At 44.8% G+C, this 15,492-nt stretch overlaps 3 protein-coding genes across 4 annotated transcripts in view; all 3 read right to left on the bottom strand.

Annotated features, from left to right (window-relative positions):
* LOC122760306 (C-1-tetrahydrofolate synthase, cytoplasmic-like) overlaps positions 1 to 1,611 on the bottom strand; it is a 6,362-nt gene extending 4,751 nt beyond the window's left edge. Inside the window, exon 1 of the mRNA XM_044015392.1 lies at positions 1,485 to 1,611. The gene's annotated coding sequence lies outside the window, so the exon portion shown is untranslated. The remainder of the gene's footprint in view (positions 1 to 1,484) is intronic.
* Positions 1,612 to 3,007: 1,396 nt separating this feature from the next.
* ccr6a (chemokine (C-C motif) receptor 6a) lies at positions 3,008 to 7,879 on the bottom strand. 2 transcript variants are annotated; one of them, XM_044015390.1, is made up of 2 exons: positions 7,810 to 7,879; positions 3,008 to 4,465 (listed from the first exon to the last, which is right to left on the bottom strand). In XM_044015390.1, exon 2 carries the CDS (start codon positions 4,448 to 4,450, stop codon positions 3,302 to 3,304), a length of 1,149 nt encoding a protein of 382 aa, XP_043871325.1. In that variant the 5' UTR covers positions 4,451 to 4,465; positions 7,810 to 7,879; the 3' UTR covers positions 3,008 to 3,301. The 2 variants fall into 2 exon arrangements, with proteins under 2 accessions (XP_043871325.1, XP_043871326.1); XM_044015391.1 differs by having other exon boundaries at positions 3,008 to 4,462.
* A 114-nt stretch (positions 7,880 to 7,993) lies between these two features.
* cep43 (centrosomal protein 43) lies at positions 7,994 to 14,203 on the bottom strand. Its single transcript, XM_044015393.1, has 12 exons — positions 14,012 to 14,203; positions 13,471 to 13,524; positions 13,285 to 13,339; positions 11,777 to 11,865; positions 11,433 to 11,561; positions 11,246 to 11,311; positions 10,122 to 10,285; positions 9,468 to 9,574; positions 9,307 to 9,381; positions 9,044 to 9,077; positions 8,865 to 8,952; positions 7,994 to 8,173 (listed from the first exon to the last, which is right to left on the bottom strand). Exons 1-12 carry the CDS (start codon positions 14,093 to 14,095, stop codon positions 8,093 to 8,095), a joined length of 1,026 nt encoding a protein of 341 aa, XP_043871328.1. The 5' UTR covers positions 14,096 to 14,203; the 3' UTR covers positions 7,994 to 8,092.
* Between the last annotated feature and the right edge of the window lie 1,289 nt (positions 14,204 to 15,492).

Here is a 15,492-nt window from a genome sequence, read left to right as displayed (position 1 = left end):
AGGCAAACTTTATCCAAAGATCCACAAAACGAACATGGTCAGAAAACTTTTTACAACATCCAATGCCCCTCTCTCCTTCTCTGCTACACGCTGGCACTTTACACAGGTCAAAAAACACAACATGCAGCTCTTAAAGTGACAGGCGCCTATTAAGCCTGCACTCATCACTACAGTAACATTCAACTAAGTCAACTAACATCAATACACATCATCATCATCATTATGTGAGGAAGCATTTGGCTCCTACACTGAGGAAGACCCTGACTCCACAGGCCGACACAGACAGACCTGGCAACCAAGAGAGGACAGACAGACATGACAGACGTGACAGACATGCACTTCCTACTACACTGCCACACATACAAAGACTTGAGAGACTCGTTTTCCCCCAAAATCTGCAGCAACACATGGAATTTGAAAGCAGCATTATAAAATGCACCATGCTAGCACCATGCTAGCACCATGCTAGCACCATGCTAGCACCATGCTAGCACCATGCTAGCACCATGCTAGCACCATGCTAGCACCATGCTAGCACCACAATCTGTGTCAGTGACTGAGGGACAGCAAGGCAGCTGCTCTCTGTGTCTATATTGTATATAGTGTGTGAATAAGAGTGTATGAACAATGTTGATAAATATATAAATGTAAGACGTACGTTACCATGACGATAAAGACCCTTTTGATTTGATTTGAGAGAGACAGACTGACTGACAGACATAGACGGACAGACAAAGACAGACAGACCGAAAGCAAGAGATAGACACAGACAGAAAGACATAGACAGACAAACAGACAGACAGACAGACATACCGAGAGTGAGAGATAAACAGAGAGAGAGAGACATAGACAGACAGACAGACAGAGAGACATAGACAGACAGACATGATACACAACAGACAGACAGACAGACAGACAGACAGACAGGCGAGAGAGAGACATAGAGAGACAGACAGACAGACATAGACAGACAAATAGACAGACAGACAGGCATGGCCAGACAGAAAGACAGACGAAGAACATAGGCGGACAGACAAAGACAGACAGGCCGAAAGCAAGAGATAGACACAGACAGAAAGACATAGACAGACAAACAGACAGACAGACAGACAGACCGAGAGCGAGAGATAAACAGAGAGAGAGAGACATAGACAGACAGAGAGACATAGACAGACAGACATAGATAGACAGACATAGACAGACAGACAGACAGACAGAAGCGAGAGAGAGACATAGAGACAGACAGACATAGAGACAAACAGATAAACACAGACACATAGACAGACAGACATAGAGAGACAAACAGACAGAAAGACAGACATAGACAGGCAGACATAGAGAGACAGACAGACAGACAGACAGAGATGTTTTTACATATTTACATATTTTTCATCTGTACATTAAAATAAATTTCTAATTCAAATAAATACAGAAAACCTTGGACCAGGACACACACACACGCACACACACACACCTTCACCTACCTGGGACTTGTTCAGTGAGACAGGTGTCTGTGTGGACAGGTGCAGGGACAGACTAACTTCAGAGACACAGGGACACGTCACACATTACTCTATGTGTTTGTGTGTGTTTCTGCTCTGAACTGAGTCGAACCAGACTGATAATGGAGGGTCAAAGGTCAGTCGGCGGTAAACTGCAGGAGAAGGGACGTCCTACACTTCCCGAGCAACCAATCAGGTTCCACGAGGAGGAGGAGGAGAGATATTTAAGTTCCTGGGAAACGGAATCCATAAAACACTTGTTTTGTGGATTATATGTATATACACATATATATGTATATGTATATATACATGTCTAATATTTAAATTTACATATTTACACATATGTAAATATGTACATTTAAATATTAGTCAACGATAACCCAAGTTAACACAAAATGCAGTTTTTAAGTGATGATTTTATTTATTATGGGGAAAAAACTATCCAAACCTACATGGCCCCATGTGAAAAAGTAATTGTAAAATCATCAGGTCACTGTGATTAGTCACATTTGTTGGAATACTTTACTTGCCACACCCAGGCCTGATTACTGCCAGACCTATTGAATCAAGAGACCACTTAAATAGAACTTGTCAGACAAGTGAAGTCGGCCAAAAGATCCCAAAAAAGGAGCAATTCAGATTCAGACAGACAGACGTGCACTTCCTACTACACTGCCACACATACAACGACTTGAGAGACTCAGTTTTCCCCCAAATCTGCAGCAATACATGGAATTTGAAAGCAGCATTACAGTCTGTCCACCATGCTAGCACCATGCTAGCACCATGCTAGCACCATGCTAGCACCATGCTAGCACCATGCTAGCACCATGCTAGCACCACAATCTGTGTCAGTGACTGGGACAGCAGCTGCTCTGCTGCGTTTAGGTGAAGGTGTGTGTGTGTGTGTGTGTTAGCTGCTCTGTGCGTTTAGGTGAAGGTGTGTGTGTGTGTGTGTGTTACTCTGTGGAGGTCATGGTGGAGGATGTCAGGGTGGAGGATGTCAGGGTGGAGGTCATGTCAGGGTGGAGGTCATGGTGGAGATGTCAGTGGTGGAGGTGTCAGGTGGAGGATGGGTGGTGGAGGTCAGGGTGTCATGTCAGGAGGGGTGGAGGTGTGGAGGAGGTCATGGTGGAGGATGTCAGGATGTCAGGGTGGAGGATGTCAGGGTGGAGGTCATGGTGGAGGAGGTCATGGTGGAGGATGTCAGTGTCAGGGTGGAGGATGTCAGGGTGGAGGTCATGATGGAGGATGTCAGGGTGGAGGAGGTCATGGTGGAGGATGTCAGGGTGGAGGAGGTCAGGGTGGTGGAGGTCAGGGTGGAGGAGGTCAGGGTGGAGGAGGTCAGGGTGGTGGAGGTCAGGGTGGAGGAGGTCAGGGTGGTGGAGGTCAGGGTGGATGTCAGGAAGGTGTGTGTGTGTGTTTCTATCCTGATCCTAAACTGAAAACAAAAGAAAAAAGAAAATGTGTTGAAACAAACTTTTATTCTTCATTTATTTTCACAATGATCAAAGTTAAAAAAAACAATCTGAGGTTTTAAAGGAGCCACAACAAGGAGGCGGGACTTTCACTTATCCAGATACCTTCAGGTTTGACCCTGGTTAACGTCAGGTTAACTTGGACTGCAGGTAAATCACCATGGTAACTGATGGTGAACCTGTAAAGTTCTCCTGACCTGGTTAAATTTGCGATAACGTCTGACCAATCAGAACATTTTACTCTGAAGATCAAACGCTTTCTTCAACTAAAAACAACAAAGAGACAAAAACAGACGAAGCGGCGCATGCTAACTCTTTGGTTTACATGGTGAAAGACGAGCCGTTGTCGCTGGACCCGTCAACCGAGCGGTGAGTGGACACGAAGACCTCGGAGGTGACCCTGGAGAAACGGCGCGGGGCAATGTAGCGTTTCCCCAGACACCACAGGTCCTGGAAGATCCTTCTGAAGTGGTTCCTGAACCTCACGCCCACAAAGGCATACAGCACCGGGTTGATGCAGCAGTGCAGGTAGGCCACCGTCCGCGCCACCGTCTTGGCCACCTGCAGGGCGTCGGACTCTTCACACGGCCGCTGCCAGAACATTTCGACGGTGTCATAAAACAAGGCAACGTTGTAGGGCAGGTGGCAGGCAATGAACACCACCACCACGGCCAGCACCACCCGCACCGCTTTGTGGCGCTGGAAGTTTCTGGCTCTCAGCAGCGTGACAATGACAGCGGCGTAGCAGACGGTCATGATGAGCAGCGGCAGGAAGAAGCCCACGGCCACCTGCGTGCTCGGGACGGCCACCTTGATGGTCCAGGCCTCCGCGTCGTTCACAAACTTGAATTCACAGACGTGCTGTGGCGACTTGAAGGTCTGATTCCCCTCCTCTTCCTCGTCCACGAAGGTGTCGTGGGTGTGGCTGGGCTCGTACCAGTCGTAGAAGAAGAAGGTGGGGAAGGACAGCGTGAAGGCAAAGGTCCAGACCACGGCGCAGATGACGCGACTGTAGGGCAGCGAGCGGAGTCTGAAACTGCGGCGAGCCTGGACGATGGCGATGTAGCGGTCGGCGCTGATGCAGGCGAGTAGCAGCATGCCACTGTACAGGTTCACACTGTAGCAGCCGCGCAGTAACTTGCATGCCGCACGCCCCATGGACCACGATGACAACTCGTTGTAGACGATGAGGGGCAGTGCCGCCACAAAGAGCAGGTCTGCGACGGCCACGTTGAGCAGGTACACGTCCGTCATGGACTTGGTTCTCTTGTAGAAGGCGTAGGTGACGATCACCAGGCTGTTCCCTACAAAGCCCAGGATGCAGATGATGGGGTGGATGAACACGGCGACGAGCCGCTCCACCCAGTAGCTGTTCTGGAAAGAACAAGGTTCTACCAAGTCGTAGTCAGAGTCGGTGTCGTTGTAGAGGAAATCCGATTGGTTGGACACGACGGTGTCCTCTAAAGCCATGGTTTGGTTTGACTGCTGTAACAGAGACAGAAGATACTTTGAGACCATGTGACTCCACATCATCAGTCCTGTACTAAGACAACCAAAGTTAACACAAAATGCAGTTTTTAAGTGATGATTTTATTTATTATGGGGAAAAAAACTATCCAAACCTGCATGGCCCCATGTGAAAAAGTAATTGCCCCCCTTGTAAAATCATCAGGTCACTGTGGTTATTCACATTTTTTGGGCCTGATTACTGCCAGACCTATTGAATCAAGAGACCACTTAAATAGAACCTGTCAGAGTGAAGTGAAGTCGGCCAAAAGATCCCAAAAAGGAAGACATCATGCCGCGATCTAAAGCAATTCAGGAACAAATGAGAAACAAAGTAATTGACATCTATCGGTCTGGAAAAGGTTACAAAGACCGTTCTAAAGCTTTGGGACTCGAGAGAACCATGATGAGGGCCATTATTCACAAATGGAGAAAACATGGAACAGTGGGCAACCGAGAATTACCGCAGCGACGACTCATCTAAAGGCTCCAGAACAAGAACCCAGAACAACATCTAAAGAACTGCAGGCCTCACTTGCCTCAGTTAAGGTCAGTGTTCATGACTCATGACCATAAGAAAGAGACAGAAAAATGGTCTGCATAGAGTTCCAAGATGAAAACCACTGTTGGGCAAAAAGAACATTAAAGCTGGTCTTTTCAGAAACAGAACATCATACCAACAGTCATGTGTGGTGGAGGTAGCGTTGTTAAAGACCACAGAGTTGTAAAACAGCGTTTGTAAAAGACAAATTGCAAGTTATCCTAAACGCTTGATTGTTGCTGCAAACGGCGGTTCAAACAGTTCTTAGGTTTAGGGGGCAACACTTTTTCACACAGGGCCATGTAGGTTTACATTTTTTTCCCTCCCTTAATAATAAAAACCTTCATTTAAAAAACGCATTGTGTTTACTTGTGTTGTCTTTGACTAATATTTCAATTTGTTTGATGATCTGAAACATTCAAGTGTGACAAACATGCTAAAAAATAAGAAACCTTTGCAAACAACTATACACAACTGTACACATATAACTGTACATCTATACATATATATGAATATATTCATATATATGAACATACATAAGTATATATGTATATGTTTGAATGGTGCCACCCGTCAAACTAACTGAAGAGATCATACTTGTGTACTCTGAGAGTGTGTACTCTGAGAGTGTGTACTCCAGTCGTACTTCTCAATACGTTACATTACATTTAACGATTCTTTTTTTAATCACGGTTAATCGCATTTTTTCCATAGTTAACTCGCGATTAATCTCTATATTAAAAATATAGTTAGAATCAAATAAACACAAAGACAAAATGTCTTTTATCTGTGATTTCTTCTTTGAAATAAAAAAGTGCACTGTAGACCCACTTGACATGTCTATTTCAAAAACACAGCACATAAAATGCCACAACAATGTGGTCTTCAAAGTGAAGAGGTAGTAGACAACAATGACAAACAGAACAGGGCCTAATGACAGTTAAATGAATGAAAAAGTGCAGTCATTAAACACATCAGATTCAGAACTCTGAACTCTTAGTGCTAACTTTTCTCCTATTTATGAAGCCAATTGCTAAGGTAACATTTTCAGTAGACAGTGCTGCTACCGCTGTAGTTAACTTAGCTTCATCACTCAACCATAGAACTCTGACCAATCTGCTGCTTGCTATTAGCCTGGACTGCACTGCCGGTATGTTTTGCTAGTAGGTGTTAGCTCAGACTGCTAGTACTTCGGTGATGGTCGGACACAAGGCGCATATTACTTTGGTTTTGTCGACTGAGGCATCTTGAAGTTTTTTAAAGTGAAACGAATCATTCAGAAGCCCGGGGGTATTTTTTTTCCATGAAAAATATTCTTATTATTCTTCGTCTCTGCGGTTGGCAAACAACTTGAAGGTGCCTTACCGCCACCTGGCCTGGAGGTCCCACACTACAGTCTAGTAGAGGACAAACTGGGCCGCGATTAACCGCGATCACAAAAAATGAACGCGTCAGTCATCATCTACCGCTTTATCCTCCACCAGAGGGTCGCGGGGGTCGTGCTGTGCCAATCTCAGCTACATCGGGCGATAGGCGGGGGTACAGTTCGCCAGTCCATCGCAGGGCCACACACACAGATAGAGACAAACAACCATTCACATTTAAAGAGTGTTCAATTTTCTATTCAATTTAGGAGAAGCCGGAGAAAACCCACGCACACACATCCATGCAGAAAGGCCCTCGTTCCAACTGGGGCTCGAAACCTGGTCTTCTCACTGCAAGGCGAGAGTGCTAACCACTCGACACCGTGTGACCCTAAATTAACGATTTAATTAATCACATCGCGATTAACGTGTTAACTATGACAGCCCTAATTACATTACATTACATGTCATTTAGCAGACGCTTTTATCCAAAGCGACTTACAAAAGTGCATTTAAACATTTGTGTACAAACAAGTAAGTAAGAGCTTCAAGTAAACCAAACTATAAAATGCTAGTCATAAGTGCGAGGTATAAGTAAGTGTTTTTTTTACTTCTCAATACTCAAGTACATACTTGCGTACTCGAGTACCCATGCCCATGTTCCTGACCCCGCCCCCAGACCAAAGCCTCCACTTCCTGTTCCTGTGACACTTCAGATACATTTGAGTGTTTTGAATTGTTTTCGGTTTCATCACAGACGACGTGTTCCAGTTGTGGTTGAATCGAAGCGATGAACGAGTGAGCGTGAACGTGTGAGCGTCTGACACACGAGAGGAAGTTTGCAGAAAACCAGGTCAGAAACACGAGTGACCCAGTTGAGATGGAACGTCTCTGTTACTCACAAACATCAGGTTCCTCAAACACCTCTTGTTCCTGCTCTCTACTTCTGCTCGCTGGACACCACGAGGACAAAGTCCTGGTCCTCTTGGTGTCCAGCAAGCACCTCCCTCGTCCGATCACATGACCCACCACAAAGCTGTGTATCTGTTTGTGTCATGATTATTCTGATTAAACCTGATTATTTGGATTAAACCTGATTAATCTAATTAAATCTGATTAAACCTGATTAATCTGATTAAACCTGATTATTCAGATTAAATATGATTATTCGGATTAAACCTGACTATTCGGATTAAACCTGATTATTCAGATTAAACCTGATTATTCAGATTAAACCTGATTATTCTGATTAAATCTGATTAAACATGATTATTCTGATTACACCTGATTATTCTAATTAAATCTGATTAAATATGATTATTCTGATTAAACCAAGAATAAAATCTGTATTTATGAAGACGACTCAGATTTTCATAAGAAACTAAAACAAAGTAAAAGACACATAAAGCAGGACTCACAGAGGACGAGGATGACGCTGCTGCTGCTGGTTAAGGACGACTGATGGCACGCTGCTGATTATAGAGGAAGTGTGTGTGTGTGTGTGTGGAGACAGAGGAGACAGTAGAGGACACAGAGGAGGAGACAGTAGAGACAGAGGACATTAAGCTGATGTTTGTGTATAAATGAGAATCAAATCTTCTCTCAGTATAAAAAAAACATTTTATTTTTGATAAGATTTCTAACAATGGACAGACTGAGGTCAATGGAGATACACAGACACACAGGTGCATGCTGAGACAGTCAGGACACGTCCTCCATGTAATCAGCTCCTTGACTGAAACTGAGCTGAGAGACACTGAGGTCCTGAGTGCTGTCCTCCAGCTGTAACACAAACAAGTCAGTTCAGTCAGCTGATCAATCACTCACTCATTCACTCAGTCAGCTGATCGATCACTCACTCATTCAGTCAATCAGCTGATCAATCACTCACTCAGTCAGTTGTTCAATCACTCACTCAGTCAGCTGTTCAATCACTCACTCAGTCAGCTGATCGATCACTCAGTCAGCTCAATCAATCAGTCAGCTGATCAATCACTCACTCATTCACTCAGTCAGCTGATCGATCACTCACTCATTCAGTCAATCAGCTGATCAATCACTCACAGTCAGTCAGTTGTTCAGCAATCACTCACTCAGTCAGCTGTCAGTCAATCACTCAGTCAGCTGCTGATTGATCACAGTCAGTCAGTCAGCTCGAGTCAGCATTCACTCAGTCAGCTCGTCAATCGTCACAGTCAGCCGTTCAGTCAATCAGCTGATCTCTCACTCAGTCATCAATCACTCACTCAGTCAGTCGGTCACTCAATCACTCACTCAGTCCTGAATCATCATCCAGATCACTCAGTCAGTCAGTCAGCTAATCAATCACTCACTCTCAGCTGATCAATCATCAGTTCAGTCAGCTGATCAATCACTCACTCATTCACTCAGTCAGCTGATCGATCACTCACTCATTCACTCAGTCAGCTGATCAATCACTCATTCACTCAGCTGATCAATCAATGCACAAGACCTGGTTGCTGCCGTCTGGTCCCTCGATGGAGACTTCCTCGATCTCTTCACCGATACTGAAGTCAGTTTTTGACAAATCTGAACGGTGACTGACACACACACACACACACACATTCTACATGTAGATATAGGTTTCACAGGTGAGGTCAGAGGTCACAGGTCAGGAATGTGCAGTCTCACCTGTTGAAATCGTCGTCATATTCAACGTCGTCATCTGTGAAACAGAGTTAAACACAGTCACTTCCTGTTTACTGTGTATGTGTGCGCACACCTGTCTGTGTGCGCGTGTGTTCAGATTTCATGTAGAATTGTATCAGATGTTCTGCTGCTTTCATGTATACATTCATCTTCTACCACAGGGGGGCGCTGTGCTAAAGTCAGCTGACATAGGCAGAGAGGCAGAGTCACACCCTGGACAGAGTTAAACCAGGTTTTAGTTTTACCTAAACACAGAGATCCAGTTTTGTCGTTGAGGGACTTGAGGTCTTTGACTCCTGTGTGTCTGCACTCTGACGCTCCTGTGAGGACGAGTCAGCATCAGCATCAGCATCCGTTCCTGCTTTGTTGCCATGGTTACTTTTGTGACGCTGCAGTTCAAACTCACCATTCCTGCTGAGGCTCTGCTCTGACATGCTGCGTCCTCCTCCAGGGGGCGCTGCCTCACTCTGGGACCCTGCAGGACTTTCTCTTAGTGCAGAAGACTCTGCCTTCCTGAGACAAAAAAATAATCACATTAACCAAACTAACACACTCAGATTTACTGTTCACATAACTGGATTCAAACTGGTCTGAACTGGTCTGGACTGGACTCAAACTGGTCTGGACTGGTCTACGTTCCACTGGCTAAAGTTGTTTACGTCTATGATGCGACAGGTCAACAGGAAAACACCTTTGACAGCAGCAATATTGCCACCTGGTGTCGCTGAGCAGAAGATTCAAATGTCTACAGCTGGAGCTCGACTCAAGGTCCAGGTCATACTTCCTGTGTTCACATACTCATGCAGACCCTGCGAGGACAGACAAGAGGACCGCTGCAGTTCTCTTCAGAGACCAGGACAAATGTCTGCTGCCGTTGTTTACGTACCAACAAATGCACAATAATTAGGACACACTGAAATCATCAGGGCTGTAAAGTCCCGGTCAACTGGTCCATTTATGAGTCCATACGTTCTGGACCAAGAACTTGATTACAGCCCTACATAGTGGAGACTTTTATTGTGACATGTGGACACAGACGGACGTATCGAGGGGTCCTCACCAGCCATAGGTCTTCTGTGGTTTGGGCAGCGGGTCGTCAAAGAACGAGTCCCCGTCCTCGAGGTCGTCCTCCACCTCCAGGTCCAAGTCCAGATTCTCCTTCAGACCGAGACCTGGGGAAGACGACCTGTCGTCCTGCTGCTGCTGCTGCTGCCTCACAGCATCCTGTGTGACGATCAAATCTAAGTGTTTACAAAAACACAGCAATACAGGACGGACGGACACACGCACGCATCATGTGACGTAGATAGAGACAAGATCATGTGACTATAGAGACGTGATCATGTGATGCAGATAGAGACGTGATCATGTGATGCAGATAGAGACGTGATCATGTGGCGTGACGATCACGTAGATAGAGGCAGCGATCGCGTGACGATCGCACATAGAGGCGTGATCATGTGACTTAGATAGAGACGTGATCATGTGATGCTTGAGTTCGATCATGTGACGATAGAGAGCGATCATGTGACTTAGATCCGATCATGTGACGTAGATAGAGACGTGATCATGTGATGCAGATAGAGACGTGATCATGTGACGTAGATAGAGACGCGATCATGTGACGAATAGAGGCGCGATCATGTGACGTGACGATCCATGTGGCGTATCCGATCATGACGATAGAGGCGATCATGTGACGATAGAGACGCAATCATGTGGCGTGAGATGATGAGATAGAGGCGTGATCATCATCCGTAGATCGCGATCATAGATAGACGATCATGTGACATGATAGAGTAACGATCATGTGGCGTGAGAGGCGATCATGCGTCGATCGCCGATCATGTAGATAGCGATCGCGATCATGTGGCGTAGATAAAGGCGCGATCATGTGATATCGTTGTGATCGATCATGTGCCGATCATACGCGATCATGTACATCATGTGAAAAATCATGTAGCGCGATCATGTGGCAAGACACTTAGTAATCAGTGACGTAGATAAAGACGCGATCATGTGATGTAGAGACGCGATCATGTGGCGTAGATGTCGTGGACTTAAAATGTAGTTGGTCATGTGACACAGGTGTCTAACAGACTGAATCACCATAATACCATAATATCAGACTTTTATTTTGAAAACACCTGAGACCAGAGCAGCGGAGAGAGAAAACAAATGCACCTTAATGACGGGTGGGGAGGTGACCTTCTCCTCAGGGGTGTGGCTATCACCAGAGTCCTGGATGACCTGAACAAAAACACGTCACAGGAACTCAGTGATGACTCACAACCTTTCAAAATAAAATGAATATGTGTGTGGCGTCGGTCTTCAAAATAAAATGAATCATTGCTCGTGGTCACTCACACACCTGACTCGTGCCCAGTTTGTGTCGCCCCCTCCTGACGAGCTCCAGCATTACAGGAGAGTTCCTATTCAACTGAGATTCTGACAGACCCAGATCTCTGCAGACCACTTCTCGGCTGTCAAGACCGTTTAGCTGCAGAACAGGACATGGAGACACACACACTTCAGAAGGACAAACCGCTCTCTCACACACTCTCACGCTCTCACTCTCTCACACTCACACACACACACACACACACACACACACACACACACACACACACACACACACACACACACACACACACACACACACACACACACACACACACACACACACACACACACACACACACACACACACCTCACCATGTTGATTTCTGGCTGAAAGACGGCGAGGGTGAAGTCCAGGTTGAAAACCTGCAGGAAGTCCACGATGAGACTGGCCACCAGACGACCTGCAGCCACAGACAGGGTTCAGACACTAGGGGAGCCCTGAACCCTGGCTTCTCTTAAAGGGGACATATTATGCAAAATCAACTTTTTAACCATTTCAGTACTGATATTTGGGACTCTGGAGGCCCTACCAGTCGCCAAAGTGTGGAAAAAGAATACTCAGTCATGTTTTCGTGGTTCCCCTTAGTGTAAGTATAGAAGATAAAACACTCCATGTTGAATTCCCTGCGCTTATGACAGCAGCATGCTCATTTCACCGCGAATGTTACCGCCCACCAGTAAGTTTACTTGGAGAGCTCCACCTTAGCTCCACCTTGTCCCTGCGAGAGTGCAGGCGAGGGAAAAGCGGTATTATGTCAACGCGGAGGGACAAGTGTGCTGTTGATGGCTGCACAGTGGAGCACAGTGTTTTACAGAGGATTTTATATATGAAGCTAATGTGCCGGATAAAGTCAGCAAACGTGTGTTCATGTGTTCGCACCACTTCACATCAGACTGCGGCCAGCGGTCGCCGTATTTAGTCAGCGACGTACAAACACACACATTGTTAAGAAAAGGTCACATAGAGGTCATAACTGACTATTCTGACACGTCCTAATTAAACATATTTGTTCAGTACGTCCTCCATGATCGGAGCACAGACTTAGTCTGATACAGTCACATACAAAGTCAGCGTTGGATCAGTGGTGCTGTCCCTAAGTGTTATTAACTGATTTACAGTTGGACAGTGTTCGGCTCCATCCTTATGTAGGACGTCTCTTCCTGTGACGACACTCTCGCTGTTTTCTGCTCACGCTGCCATGTTGATATTGTCAGAGAACTAGTGGAGGGCGGGGAGGAATGAGGGGAGGGAACAGGAGCTGAGCGAGTGAGCGCTGTAAAGAGGACAAATCAGAAACCCCCTGGAAGAAGTGGGTGTGTTTGCCAGTGTCTCATTTGCATATAAAGGGACCAGGCACAAAAATGAGCATTCTGAAAGGGGCGGGTTTAGCAGGGTTATTGAACTGCTATGGTGCTTCATTCTTATGGTATTTTGACCAAAGCATGTCACTGACATGTTCATTAGGACACCAGGGAACTATTTTAATGGGGGAAATAGGGTATAATGTGTCCACTTTAACAAACCTCCTCCTAATTTGAATGAACCCCTCCTTGACGAACATGGCAGGAGAAACCAGTGTCACAGCTCCACCTTGTGGTTGTCCTCACGAATCACAGCTGAGAGAGACCTCATCAGGTCCCGGGTTATTGTACTTATTTTAATTTTTACATAGAACAAACACGCACATAAAAACATATGAAGTGTCACAGAGTGCTTCCTGTCCATGGGTCAAAGGTCAGTGTGATTAAATGTCACCATAGTGTGAAAATGAGAGGGTGAGTGAGTGAAGTGATGAGGAAACAGCAGGTGAAACACTCACCGTCTTCAGAGCTGAGAAACGTCCTCAGGTTTTCATTGATCAGAGGACTTTTGTTCTGGGCACAGAAGAAGAAGAGCGAACGTCAACAAAGAACAGCTGATCAAACAGGAAACAGAAGAAGAAGAGTGGAGGTCAACAAAGAACAGCTGGTCAAACAGGAAACAGTAAAACAAAAAAGAGCTTCACCTCAACTTTATCCTGCTCCTCCATGGACAGGAACACCGCTGCCCTCAACTCTGCCTGCAGGAGCAAACACCACACTGCATCAGTCCCCGAGGACACAGAGGACACCAAGGAGACAGAGGACACTGCTATACACATATACATATACATATACATGCATACATATATATATATATATATATATATATGTACATATACACATATATATATATATATATATATATATATATATATATATATATATATATATATATATATATGAGAATGGTTTATGTAGTGCAACAAAGAACAGGCCCCTAATAATTCTAATAATATCTTAAACAAAGTGCAGAACGTGCCTGTGACTCAACCACATTTACATTTCACTTCAAACTCTGAGTAAACACAGTTTGAGCAGACAAATAACTCAACACAACAACCAGGGATTTTTAAAAGTTTAAATGTTCACCACGTAAATAAATCTTCTTTCTAAATCTTCCTTCTCGCACACAGCGGCTAGCGCGGCTAGCACGGGCTGTAAAAGGTCCCGGATGTGACGCGGTACCTTGAGCTTGTTGAGGACTCCGTTATTCTCCAGGTTCTGGATGAGAAGGTCCCGAAGCTCCGTGTCGTCTTCTGTGGCAGACATGATTAAGATAAAGAGGAGGAGGAGGAGGGGGGAGCTAAAGCTACTGACGCTACTGACGCTCCTGCTAGCACCTGCTGACAAAAACAAATACAACCGCTTCCTTCTTCTTCTTCTTCTGTGATTATGACTGTACGCTGATAGACTCAGTGCTGCCCCCCACAGTTCACTTCTTTCTCCTTTGGATTTAAGCAGAGAAGACGCTTCAAAGGCAAACTGCCCTCTGCTATGTATTTGAATTGAGTAACAATACATTTTTTTTATCTTATTGTATAATATAATATAATATAATATAATATAATATAATATAATATAATATAATATAATATATATAAAATGATCAGAATACTATTAATTCATGGGTGTATTACCTTTGCGCAGAAATGATTAAGAAAACACATTATTAATCAAATATAAAATATAATCAAATATATAAAACATAACTAAATTATGAGATAAAAAGTCGAAATTATGAGATAAAAAGTCGAAATTATGAGATAAGAAGTGCGCATGCGCCTCAATGGCAGTGTTTTCAATGGTCCTTTCATCCATCATCTCGCTGGCCTAACCATGCTCACAATATGCAATCCTAAATGAGGTAACTAGAGGTGACTTTAGTTGGATCGAATTTAATTGTTAAGTCATTTAGTCTGTCGTTGCTGTTAATTAAATAAGAGTTGTGTTGTGTCCACAGACTGTGTGGAAAAGTGACTTAAAAGAGACACATTATACCTTATTTCCCCAAGTTAAAATAGTTCCCTGGTGTCCTAATGAACATGTCAGTGACATGCTTTGGTCAAAATACCATAAGGATGAAGCATCATAGCAGTTCAATAACCCTGCTAAACCCGCCCCTTTCAGAACGCTTGATTTTGTGCATGGTCCCTTTATATGCAAATGAGACACAGGCAAACACACACCCACTTCTTCCAGGGGGTTTCTGATTTGTCCTCTTTACAGCGCTCACTCGCTCAGCTCCTGTTCCCTCCGCTCCATTCCTCTCCCCCTCCCTCCACTAGTTCTCTGACAATATCAACATGGCAGCGTGAGCAGAAAACAGCAAGTGTGTCGTCACAGGAAGAGACGTCCTACATAAGGATGGAGCCAAACACTGTCCAACTGTAAATCAGTTAAAAATACTTAGGGACAGCACCACTGATCCACCACTGATCGCTGCATAAACAGCTGCTGTATGTGACTGTATCAGACTGAGTCTGTGCTCCGGTCATGGAGGACGTACTGAACAAATATGTTTAATTAGGACGTGTCAGAATGGTCAGTTATGACCTCTATGTGACCTTTTCTTAACAATGTGTGTGTTTGTACGTCGCTGAGCTTCATATATAAAATCCTCTGTAAAACACTGTGCTCCACTGTGCAGCCACCAACAGCACACTTGT

Source organism: Solea senegalensis, unplaced genomic scaffold, assembly GCF_019176455.1.
Source record: "Solea senegalensis isolate Sse05_10M unplaced genomic scaffold, IFAPA_SoseM_1 scf7180000013380, whole genome shotgun sequence".
Taxonomy (NCBI): domain Eukaryota; kingdom Metazoa; phylum Chordata; class Actinopteri; order Pleuronectiformes; family Soleidae; genus Solea; species Solea senegalensis.
The sequence above is the reverse complement of the archived record's forward strand: the minus strand, read 5'-3'. Positions and strand labels throughout refer to the sequence as shown.